The sequence below is a fragment of the Impatiens glandulifera genome, chromosome 7 (genome assembly GCF_907164915.1).
Source record: "Impatiens glandulifera chromosome 7, dImpGla2.1, whole genome shotgun sequence".
Taxonomy (NCBI): domain Eukaryota; kingdom Viridiplantae; phylum Streptophyta; class Magnoliopsida; order Ericales; family Balsaminaceae; genus Impatiens; species Impatiens glandulifera.
This window is the reverse complement of record NC_061868.1, coordinates 21,079,548-21,090,755: the sequence shown is the minus strand read 5'-3', so window position 1 is coordinate 21,090,755 and position 11,208 is coordinate 21,079,548. Positions and strand designations below refer to the sequence as shown.

The following is an 11,208-nucleotide window of genomic DNA, read 5'->3' as shown; positions in this document are numbered from 1 at the left end:
TTTGATGCAAGTCTTTTGGCGAGGATGTCAGGAATTTGATCATCAGTAGGTATGCATCGGTTGAAAATTAATCTCTATATGTTTCGTACGAGCATGAAAAACTGGATTGGCCGATAAAAATGCATCACCAATGTTGCCACACCATAGAGTGGGAGGTTGAAGTGGGGAGATGCAAAGTTTACGTAGTAAGGATTGGAGCCAGATGAGTTCAGCAGTGGCATGAGCTAGAGCTCGATACTCAGACTCAGTACTAGACCGAGTAACAACTTGTTGTTTCTTTGAATTCCAAGAGATAAGATTGTCACCAAGAAATATGCAGTAGCCAATTGTGGAGCTATGATCGTCCAGACATCCATCCCAGTTGAAGTTAGAAAATGCAGATATATCGAGAGAAAATGTTGGACGAATGAGGAGTCTTTGATGAGGAGTATGATGAAGGTAGCGAAGTATTCTTTTTACTACAGACCAATGAGTGGTAGTAGGAGACTGCATGAATTGGCAGGCACGGTTGAAACCAAATGCTAGTTCAAGTCGAGTAAGAATCAAGTATTGGAGAGCACCAATAATGTTGCGGTACAAAAATGGTTCAGGAAGAGTGTCGCCATCATGGCGAGATAAAGATGACCCAGAAGAGATTGGGGTATTAAGAGGTTTTGAGTCACTCATATTGGCCTAGATAAAAATTTCATTGATATATTTTGATTGAGAGAGAAAAATGCCGGAGGTAGATAGATGAGCTTCAATCTCGAGAAAATAGTGTAGTGGACCTAATTCTTTAAGAGAGGAAATGTGGTTAAGTTGAGAGATGATTGAGGAGATGTGAGAGGAATAATTACTAGTGAATATAATATCATCCATGTAGACTAGAAATAACGATGTAATTTTTGGAGAGTGATCCATGAATAAAGAAGAATCATTTTTGCTTTTTTGAAAACCAATGTAAAGAAAAGAATATTTCAAGGTAGTATACCATTCACGGGAAGCTTGTTTGAGTTCATAAAGTGCTTTGTGAAGTTTTCACACATGATTAAGATAGTCAGGATGAGTGAACTCAGGCGGTTGAGACATAAAAACTTCTTCGTGTAGAGTTCCATGTAGAAAGGCATTGTTAACATCGAGTTGATGAATATGCCATTAACGAGTGATGTCAAGTGAGAGAATGGTTTGGATGGTAGTATGTTTGATACCTGAGTTGAATGTTTTAAGATAGTTAGTGTCTTCTTGTCGATGAAATCCCAACTAAACGAGCCTTATGACGTTTAATGGAACCATCGACTCTTTGTTTGATTTTTAAAACTCATTTGCAACCCACGATATTCTACGAGGATCGAGGAATAAGAGACCATGTCTTATTTTGAATTAGAGCATTAAACTCATTTGCCATGGCGAAACGACATTGATTATCTTTATTGGTGGTGGAGAAACATGTGGATGGAGAGGTGGAGATGGTGTCAATGTTGGCATTGTGAAGGGAACGAGTTTTGGCACGTGTGATCATATGATTAGAGGAACATTTAGGAGCATGTATAACTGTGGAAAGTTCATGTATGAGAGTAGAAGGATTGATTTAAGATGAGTTGGTTGTTGATGATGGTTGAGAGGAGTTCGATGTTGGCGAGTTGGTTGGTAAAGATGGATGATTGGAGTTTGATGATGATGATGAGTGTTCAAATGTTTGAGAAGATGGTACTTTATGGATTTGTGATGTTAAAATTGAGGATATTGGATGTGATGAACGAGGAAGAAAAGGAAAGTGCGGTGTTGGAGATACTAATGGTGTAGAAAGTAATGTACTTTTAAATAGAAATGTTTGTTCATCAAAAGTGATGTGATGAGAGATATATTATGTCGGAAGGAAGGTGTAGGTAACGATAGCCTTTGTGATTTGGACTATAGCCAAGAAAAATATATTTTAGAGTTCGAAGATCAATTTTATGAGAGATATATGATTGAGTGAGCGGAAAGAAAGAACATCCAAATTTTTTATGGAATAGATAGTTAGGAGGATGATTAAAAACAATTTCAAAGGGAGATTACCATTTGAAGGAAGACGATAATGAGATACGTACTTGTCAAAAATCCATCATCCCAATACGATAAGGGCATAAAAGCATGAGCAAGAAGAGTGAGACTAATTTTTGTAAGGTGGAGAATCATGCGTACAACAATACCATTTTGTTCACTTGTATAAGGGCATCATAGACGGTGTTGGATGCTATTAATTTCAAGAAAAAATTTCAGACTCCTATATTCGCCTCCTCAATTAGATTGTAGAGCTTTGATAGATGTGTTGAATTGATTTTCAACAATTGTCTTCAATTTAATAAAACATGGCAAGACATCAGATTTTCTATAGATAGGATATAGCCAAGTAAAGCGGCTGTAGTCATCGATAAAATGGAAAAAATATCGAAAATTGTTAGTAGAAAAAAGGGGAGCAAGACCCTAAACGTCAGAATGTATTAATTTTAATGGAAACATACAACGAGATTGAGAAATAGGAAAAGAATTTTTTTGTGCTTTTCTATATTGATAAGATTCACAAAAACTTAATTTCTTGTTTCTAATAATAAGTAAATGAAAAGAAGACATAATAAAGGTTGATGTTGATGATGAAGGGTGTCAAGACGATGATGCCAAGAGTTGGCAGATGATGCATATAAAGGTATATGCATGCTTGCCAAGTGTCAGGAAGTTGAAACGTGCAAGCGACCTCTCTGAACCGGCGTGACCCTGAACTGACCAATCCCACGGTGAGAGAAGAAAGTGACCGCTGGGATCCTCTTCACTATAAAAGGAAGACGAAGCGACCTCATTTATTACGGTTCAGAAATACTTAAGAGAGAGAAAGAAATCTCACGCGCGATTCAAAATTGTTGTTTCATTTACCGAAAGATCTATTGTGGTGTATTACATCAAGAGTGAGTTGGTGTAACCGGCGAGTAGCGAGTTAGGCTCGACCGGCAGTGTAATTGTTGTAACTTTGAAAGTTAGTGGAGATCCTTCTCATAACCTGAGAAGAAGGGGTGACATAGGAGGGTTTGCTCCGAACATCCATAAAAAATCCTGTCTCGAGTCTTTTTACTTATTTCCTACTTATCTACCTAAAAACCGAACAAATACTAACCAAAACATAATCTTACTTCTTAATCAAAATCGGTCTATTCATACTCCTTAAACCGACCCTTCATAAACCTCATCCAAGCCGCGTGCGTTGCTTCAGACTGAAATAGACATTTCCGCCCTTGAACCCGGTTCAAGAGTCTGTGACAGTTTGCGTAGTGTTGAGAACGGTTGTAGTCTTTAACTGGACTATCACCAAATTGTGTTGCGTGTTGTAAGCGGCTACCCTTTCTAAACCGGAAACACCTCGGTCCTCCAAGGGTGTCCCCGATCCTAACAGTTCACGTAGAATAGAAAGTGAATTAAATCCCTAACAAGATTTCTTTCAAAACGTTTTTCATAAGTCTTCATCAATCGCCAGACCCCGTCTCTATTGATTAAGCCGATCCTATCAATTGGTATCAGAGCTCTGTTTCTATTCTTAAGCTTTTCCTGAAGAATGACAACTATAACCAAAGATGCTAGTGCAACCGCCATTCCAACTTTCTCTCGAGAAAACTATATTGTATGGAAGAAGAGAGTTCGTGTCCATCTTTCCTCTCTTCATGATGATATATGGAGTGTCATCACAGAGGGTCCTATCAAGATCGATAAGGAGAAAGTCGACTGAACCAGTGAAGAAAAGAGGCAGAACAACCTCAACAACATGGCTCTTGATGTTCTGTACAGATCTCTCGATGACAACATGTTCAACTACATTATCAAGTGCGTTACCACTAAAGAGATCTGGGACAGACTCATCCAATTGTGTGTGGGCAACAATCAAACCAAGGAAAATAAGATCATGGTTGCCACTCAATAGTTTGACAGTTTCAAGATGCGTACTGGTGAAACAATGAACGAGTTCGACACTAGATTCAGAAAGATTGTTTCCTCCTTATCCATCCTAGGAAAGACTTATAGCAAAAGAGATATTGCTATTAAGGTCATGCGTGCTCTTCTAAGGGAATGGGACATAAAGACAATGGCTATGAGGGAATCCAAAGATCTCAACAAGATCTCTCTCTTCGACATGTTTGCTGGTCTCAAGGCCTATGAGTTCGAGTTCAATTGTAGAATGGAAGAAGATCAATCCACATCCATTATCATTGCCAAAGCTCTAGTGACTGCTGAAGAGCCACCTGTAGCTACAGATGTGAAGATTGCGGCACATCAACTGAGCAGCGATGCCATATCTCTCTTCGTGAAGAAGTTTGGCGACTTCATGAAGAAGAGCAACACTAACTCAAACTCTTCAAATTTTAATGATAATAAGAAATCAAAGGCTAATGTTAAGTTTTATAACTGTGGTATTGCCGGTCATTACCAGTCGGAGTGCATGAAACCTAAGCGTGAAGATAAGAAGGATGATAAAAAGGAGCTTAAGGCTCTTATGGCAGGAGATGGAAAGAACAAACGAAGTATCTGTGACTCTTACTTCTCATCCAGTGATAGTGATGACGAAGAAGTGGCTTGCTTCATGGCAAGAGAAGATGAAGAACAGACTAAGATTTTCAAGGGAACAACTAGTAGCTATACTAAATGACATGGTCATTGAGTACAAAAAGCTAGCAGAATCCCTAAATGAAACTAAATCTTCACCTGAAATATCTCAACCAATTTTACCTCAAACTCTTGAATCAAATGATTTTGAAAAGAAAGTTAGAGAGATCTCATCTGAGAATGAGATGCTCAAATAACAGATTCAAACTATTTCAGTTGAAAACAAGAGGTTAAACTATGTAGTCAATGCATGGACAAGGTCTAGAGAAGCTGTCAAATATCAGATCAGCATGTTAAGACCTGCTGGATCTAGATCCGGTCTAGGATTTGATGGCAATGACCCTAACTTGTCTTGCAAAAAGTCAAACTCAGCACATGACAAACTTATGACAATAAGTTTTGTTAAAGAAGGTCTGACTGACCGTGAATCTGATCCCATTCGTGAAGAAATAGTTTTAAGAATGAAATTATTTATGTTTCGCCAACTATTAGTTGGCTGAAGAATAAGTTAGAAGCAGCTAGCAAGTCTGGAAATCTAAAACTTGACTCAAAGTCAAGGAGTTTTAAAAGAAAGTCTTCTTCAAAATCTAAGGGATCAGTGGCTAGCAGAAAGTCGTCTGCTAAGTCAAAATCATACGCATTAATTACAACGCAACATGAGAAATCCATTAGAATATGTCAAATATGGATTCTTAAGGGACTAATTAATCGAGGACCCAATTGAATATGGGTACCAAGTTTGTAAATAGTTTCTTATGTAGGTGATGCAGGAGGACTGCAGGAAGGAAGCATGGAGAATACTTAGTATGCATTTCAGAGGATCAACAATGGTTGTTGCCATTCCAGAAGAATAAATGTTTTTCTATGTTGTTATATTAAAATATTTTTGGTCCGAATGATCTCAAGACATTTGGTTATTCATTTTTGTACATGCACAAAATGAAGGGAAAAATTACTTTGAAAGTAAAGATACTCTCAAGACGAATGACCTTAATCGGTTTATTAGGAAAGGGTGTCTAAACGAAGAAGTTTGTAATTAGACGTATTTTTTCTCACAATCTATACATCTAAGTTTATATGATGAGGTTTATAACCTGCGCGGTTAGACTTACACGTCTAATAGACGTTAGACGTTTTACATCATGAGCAAGAGGATGCTCACGTCTAACCAAATACACGTCTAATACGTGGTGTTTATACATAATTAGACGTACACGTTTAATGTAGATGTATACTTTATGACACGTAATTAGACGTATGCATCTAATGAAGCCCATGCGTCTAATAGACGTTTAGTTTTATAGATATCTGAAGTAAGAAAAACGTCTAACTACGTGCTCATTAGATTGATCAATGACAGCTGTCCACGTGAGGAGATATCTGATTTTTCCGCTCAAACATTAAAGCAGTCATCTCATAATAACATGAAGACACGTGTCTTTCAAGTTAAAAGAGAATGACTGATATACCCTCATTATAATGATGACTCTTTGGAAAGGACGTCTAATTTTAAATGATGGGCCATACCCCTAGGAAAAATGACGGTTATCCTATATGACTCTTGATAGTCTATATAAGGAAATTCTTACATGAGATTGAATTCTTTTTTTCACTTAAGATTTCTAAGAACCCTAGATTTCTTTGCCTTTCTCTCTCCAAAATCTGTGCTAATCTTGTGTCGGTTCATATTCTACTGAAAATGGTGAACAAGAGAATCATGTTGGGTCATTGTACTTTGCAGATTGATTTCCCATCAGTCTATTCTTTCGATCAGCAGAAAGTGGTCGATATATTCAGAACCCTCGAGTATTCCGGTCTCGGAAAATATCTTGGCGGTCCATTCATCTTTCACGAGAAGGAAGTTCGGGAGTTCTTTCAAACTGCAACAATGGGCGATTCCATTGTAGACACTATTAATTTTACGGAGATCTCGTTCGACGAAGCCTCTTACGCAGAGTTCTTCGAACTTCCGTCGGAGGGTCATACTTTCAATAGGCATCTGTCATCAGAAGTAATGGAAGAAATGAAGAAGGTTTTATTTGCCGATGGCTCGGCGATTCGACTAAATGGAAGTAAGAAAGTCCTTAAACCACAATTTATTTTGTTAAATAATGTGGTGGAAAAAGCGCTTCAAGGGAAGGCTGGATCATTCAATCTCTATAGTCAAGATAGATTTGAATATATGTGTGCCATTTCAATGGGGATCCAGGTCAACTGGGCCTTAACATTATTTCAGAATCTCTGCTTCTCCATCAACCAGGAGAACAAGAAAAGTATAACTTTCGTTGCACAACTAAGCCGTTTGTTAGATCATTTGGTGGTTCCGATGGGTGAACCTGAACAAATCAACTCGAACAAGGTGTATACTGTTTTCACAGTCGCCAACACCCTGTTCAGAATGAAAAACCTTAAGGAATCGCCTTCAGGTGCTTCTAGCCAACAGACAAGTGGAAAATCGGTTACTAGATCCAGACAACTAGTCGCTTCCATCATGTCGACAGGAGCAAAGAGATCGAAAAAAGTCAACGAATTAGAGGCTAGTTCTACTAGCCTAAGAAGCTCTTCAAAGAAGGATTATGAAACAGTCGATTATAGAGTCAGGCAAGGTCCAATTGAACTTGCAAGTATTCCATTATCTGCCTTGTCTCCGGCTGCTAGTCAGTTGCGGAGATCCTCAAGGTCATCTGTCTCAAAAGGTGACATGTCTAAGGCGCCCCGTGCGTCTAAATCGATGAAGGTGTCATCAAAGGTAACTTCTTCTCAACCTCTGGTCGGTGTGCCCAAATTTGATGTTCTTGTGATGGAACACGATAAATCTGTTTTTATTCCTGAAAAAGAATCTGCTGCACGGCCTGCTGTTGAATCAGCTGGTCCAAATATTGTGAATATTGACAGGACTGAATCTCCTGTTCGCCAACCTGATCCAGTAGCCGCTGGTGTTTCATAGTTTTTTCAACCTGAACAAGGTGTAGTCCTTACCCTTGTTGCTGGTGATACTGCCGTAAAGGCTTCCTCTGTTTCTGTCAGAGACCCTTCTTCCTCAAATCTCAATTTAAAACATTCCATAGTAACCGGGAAGCTCACTCGAGGCGAGCTTCCTCCTAGACTTTTCAAGAAACCACAATCAGCTTATAAATTGATGCGTTCCACAAGACAGTCGTGTGGAATTGTATTTGGTGAACCAAGACCCTCTCCAAAATCTGTTGAGGCTGTTGGAAAAGGGAAAGATATTGTAACTGAAGAAAGTGAAGATGTTTCTGAGGCAACATGCATTGTTGACCTCATGATGAATCAGGTTAAAGCCATATCTGCTGAGAAGATGGAAATCTTTGACACTTGGATCCAGAACAGATTGTCAATCCAGTATGATGAGATCATCACAGGTTCAGGAATAAGTAGTCAATGGCGTAAGATTGTAGCAAATGAAAAGAAGGTTCTCAAATGGAATAAAACTCCGAAGGTGTCTGAAGCTCTAAAGAGAAAGGACCTTATCAAAGCATGTCTAAGAGGAAAAGCACTATTTTTCATCCTCGAAGCCAGAAAAGCAAATTTCAATCCTATTGAGAAAGGTGTTGAAGTAGAAGCGAATGTTTTAAAGAGATTAGATATGATCATGGCTGACTATCTTTCTGTAGTCACTCGATATGTTAATGGAGCTAATTGTTCAGGAGTTAGCTATTTTGGTAAATTCTCCGATGAAGATGAACCAATGGATATCTCTGCTGATCATGCTAATACAGATGAGCAAGTTGTTGATCTTCTAATAGAGCTTGGAAATTTCTTTGTAGAAGAAAGACGTTTACTGGCTCAACCCGTTGTCGAGCAAGATAAGAAACCCATTCAAGAGAATCCTTCCTTAGAAGAAGAAGAAGAGATTATTCAAGAGTCGGTCCAAGATCTTGTAATTCATGAGGAAGAAATTGTTGAGGAGATTGTTCAAACTCCCAATGAAAAAGAGGTAGTGAAATCCACTGATGTCAGAACAGAGGGATCTCAAGAAAAGGGGGCTGAAGTTAGTCAGCCTGAGATTATTAGATCTGAGGGGGAGCCCTCAAAAGACAAAGATGGCGAAGAAAGATCCTCATCTAAGGGGAAACATGATCAAAATGCTAGAATTGTCAAGCCTCTACCATTTCTTGATATTAATGTTGGTAACATCTATGAAAATATTCTCAATCCACTTCACAACAAGGGTAATCTGTATGAAAGAGTTCAGAGAGCAGAAGAGGAGTTGGAAGAAGAAGAGTAGAATAAAACTGGAAATGAGTCTGAGAAGGATGAATCCGAGCAATCCCTGCAGATTCCCACCAAATTTAATCCTATTTATAGCATGGCAGCAGACTCACAAGATAATTCATCTAATTAAGGATCTTCTACTGATGATACCAAGCTTCTGAAGTCGATGACATCTCTTCTTACCTCTCTTCAGAAGAATGTGGTAACTATGGGATCAAATATGGTAAAGGTTTTGAAAACCCAGAAAGAGGAAAGAAAAGAATTCGCTGAATATGTCAAAATCCTTAAAGAGTTGGATAGTACACTGAAGAAGAATACGTATGAGACTCATGTGTCAAATTCAAATTTCTCCAAATTTGAAAAGCAGCTCTTCAGTCGTCAATCGGAAATGATGAGTCTTGAAAGTCAAATAAATCTTGATAATCATCGTGAGATCATGGAATCAATGGAGTTATTTAAGAGTCGGATGATTGAAAATCAAGGTAGCCTGAGAAGATCTGATGATGAAACATTGGAGTATGCCGACTCCATTGCAAGGAAATTTCAAGCTAAAATGAATGCTAAAGCTGATGCTGAGAAAGAACAGACTCGTATCACTCAAGGTGAGCCTAGTAGAAGAGATGACTGTATATCAACCGGCACCAGATCTAAGCGAGCGCCAACCAATGATGAAAATCCAAGGCCAACTAAAAGAGGCGGAGGTCGAAGCGGTGTTGATCGCGGAGGCCGAAGCAGTAGTGGTGGTCGTGGTGGGAAATCTAGTAGTGATCGCGGAGGTCGTACTAGTGGCGGTGATCGTGGTGGACGTGCTCTTCCTTCTTTTCGCAATTTGCTAACCGGTTAAGAGATGACGGGTGAAGGGATGAGCTATGAACGAACTTGTTTCCCTGTCGATCCTCGAGTGAAAAGTGAAGAACAATAATCTCCTTTCTCCTACTTTGTTAACTTTTAAACTATGTTTCTGAATATTGGTTTTTGAAAAATGGTTATGTGTGATGGATGAACAAGTTTTACCCTACATTTATATGATGAATGCTTAATTTGTTAATTATGCAAAGTTTCAATCTCATCATCAAAAAGGGGGAAATTGTTGGGTCAAATTATTTTGACTGAGTGTTGAAATAGTTTGACTATCGGAATTTTGATGATAAAATGATGAATGGATTATATATGCGTCTAATTGTTTTTGATGCAGATGTATCGAAAATAGATTACATTAGACTTGGCTCTAATGAGGTTCATTAAACCGATTTGGCTTTAGATGCACGGAGTTAGACGTATAGTCTAACTGGAGAGAGTTAGACGTGCAGTCTAACTAAGCGGTATTCGACGTTCAGTCTAACTCGTGGAGTTAGACATACAGTCTAATGAACTCGTAATTAGACGTGCAGTCTAACTCATGGAGTTAGACGTGCAGTCTAATGAACTCGTAATTAGACGTGCAATCTAACTCATGGAGTTAGACATGCAGTCTAAATGGAAAGAGAAAGTTAGACGTGCAGTCGAACTGGTGAAAGTTAGACGTGTAGTCTAACTCCTTTAGACTAGTATGAAGTGGAACCGTAATTAGACGTGCAGTCTAACTCGTAGAGTTAGACGTGCAGTCTAATGGAATGTGAAAGTTAGACGTGTAGTCTAACTTCTTCAGATTAGTCTGAAGTGGATCCGTGATTATACGTGTAGTCTAACTCGTGGAGTTAGACGTGCAATCTAATGGAATGTGATAGTTAGACGTGCAGTCTAACTAGTGAAAGTTAGACGTGTTATCTAACTCCTTCAGATTAGTCTAAAGTGATTGTAATTATACGTGAAGTCTAATTTCATTAGACCAGGTGGTCTAATAGATCAAGCTATTAGACTGGGACGTTTGATTTCATTAGACGAGGTTGTCTAATTGAAATATGTCTAATGCCTTGCTTAAGAAGTTGCTTGAAGCTAGCACCCGCCTACCCACGTGCTCTAGCTGTACGCTACTCTTGCTCCATTTTCTAGTGAAGATTAGTACAACAGCTAGCTGCAATCAATCAACCAATGCCAATTAAGCGAATATCCTTTACGGTATTTATTTTGCAGGTACATTTCTGAAGAATATTCGGCGCACTACCTATTGTGTACGGCCACGATTCTTGTATTCAGAGTCTGCTGTGTACTATGGAGGCATTCCAATGGAAGCTCGCCACGTGTCATTATAAAGATTTGACCGTTGGTACCTGTTCATATTTACAGATTCTCAAGGACAACGGAAGAACTATCTTGCTTACTGGAATTACAGAGAGTGAAATTAATCGATCCATTCATTCTGTCAAACTGTTCGCTACTTTCTTACTTTACTGTGTGTTTACCAAGAGGGAGTTACAATCAAAGCAT

At 38.7% G+C, this 11,208-nt stretch overlaps 1 protein-coding gene across 1 annotated transcript; it reads left to right on the top strand.

Annotated features, from left to right (window-relative positions):
- The first annotated feature begins 9,229 nt into the window (after window positions 1-9,229).
- LOC124909616 (protein nemuri-like) lies at window positions 9,230-9,685 on the top strand. The gene has a single exon (XM_047450282.1). The coding sequence runs from the start codon at window positions 9,230-9,232 to the stop codon at window positions 9,683-9,685; it is 456 nt and encodes a 151-aa protein (XP_047306238.1).
- The last annotated feature ends 1,523 nt before the right edge of the window (window positions 9,686-11,208 follow it).

Coding starts and splice junctions, on each gene's coding strand:
- LOC124909616 (XM_047450282.1), top strand. CDS start 9,230: ATGATGAGTCTTGAAAGTCAAATAAATCTTGATAATCATCGTGAGATC.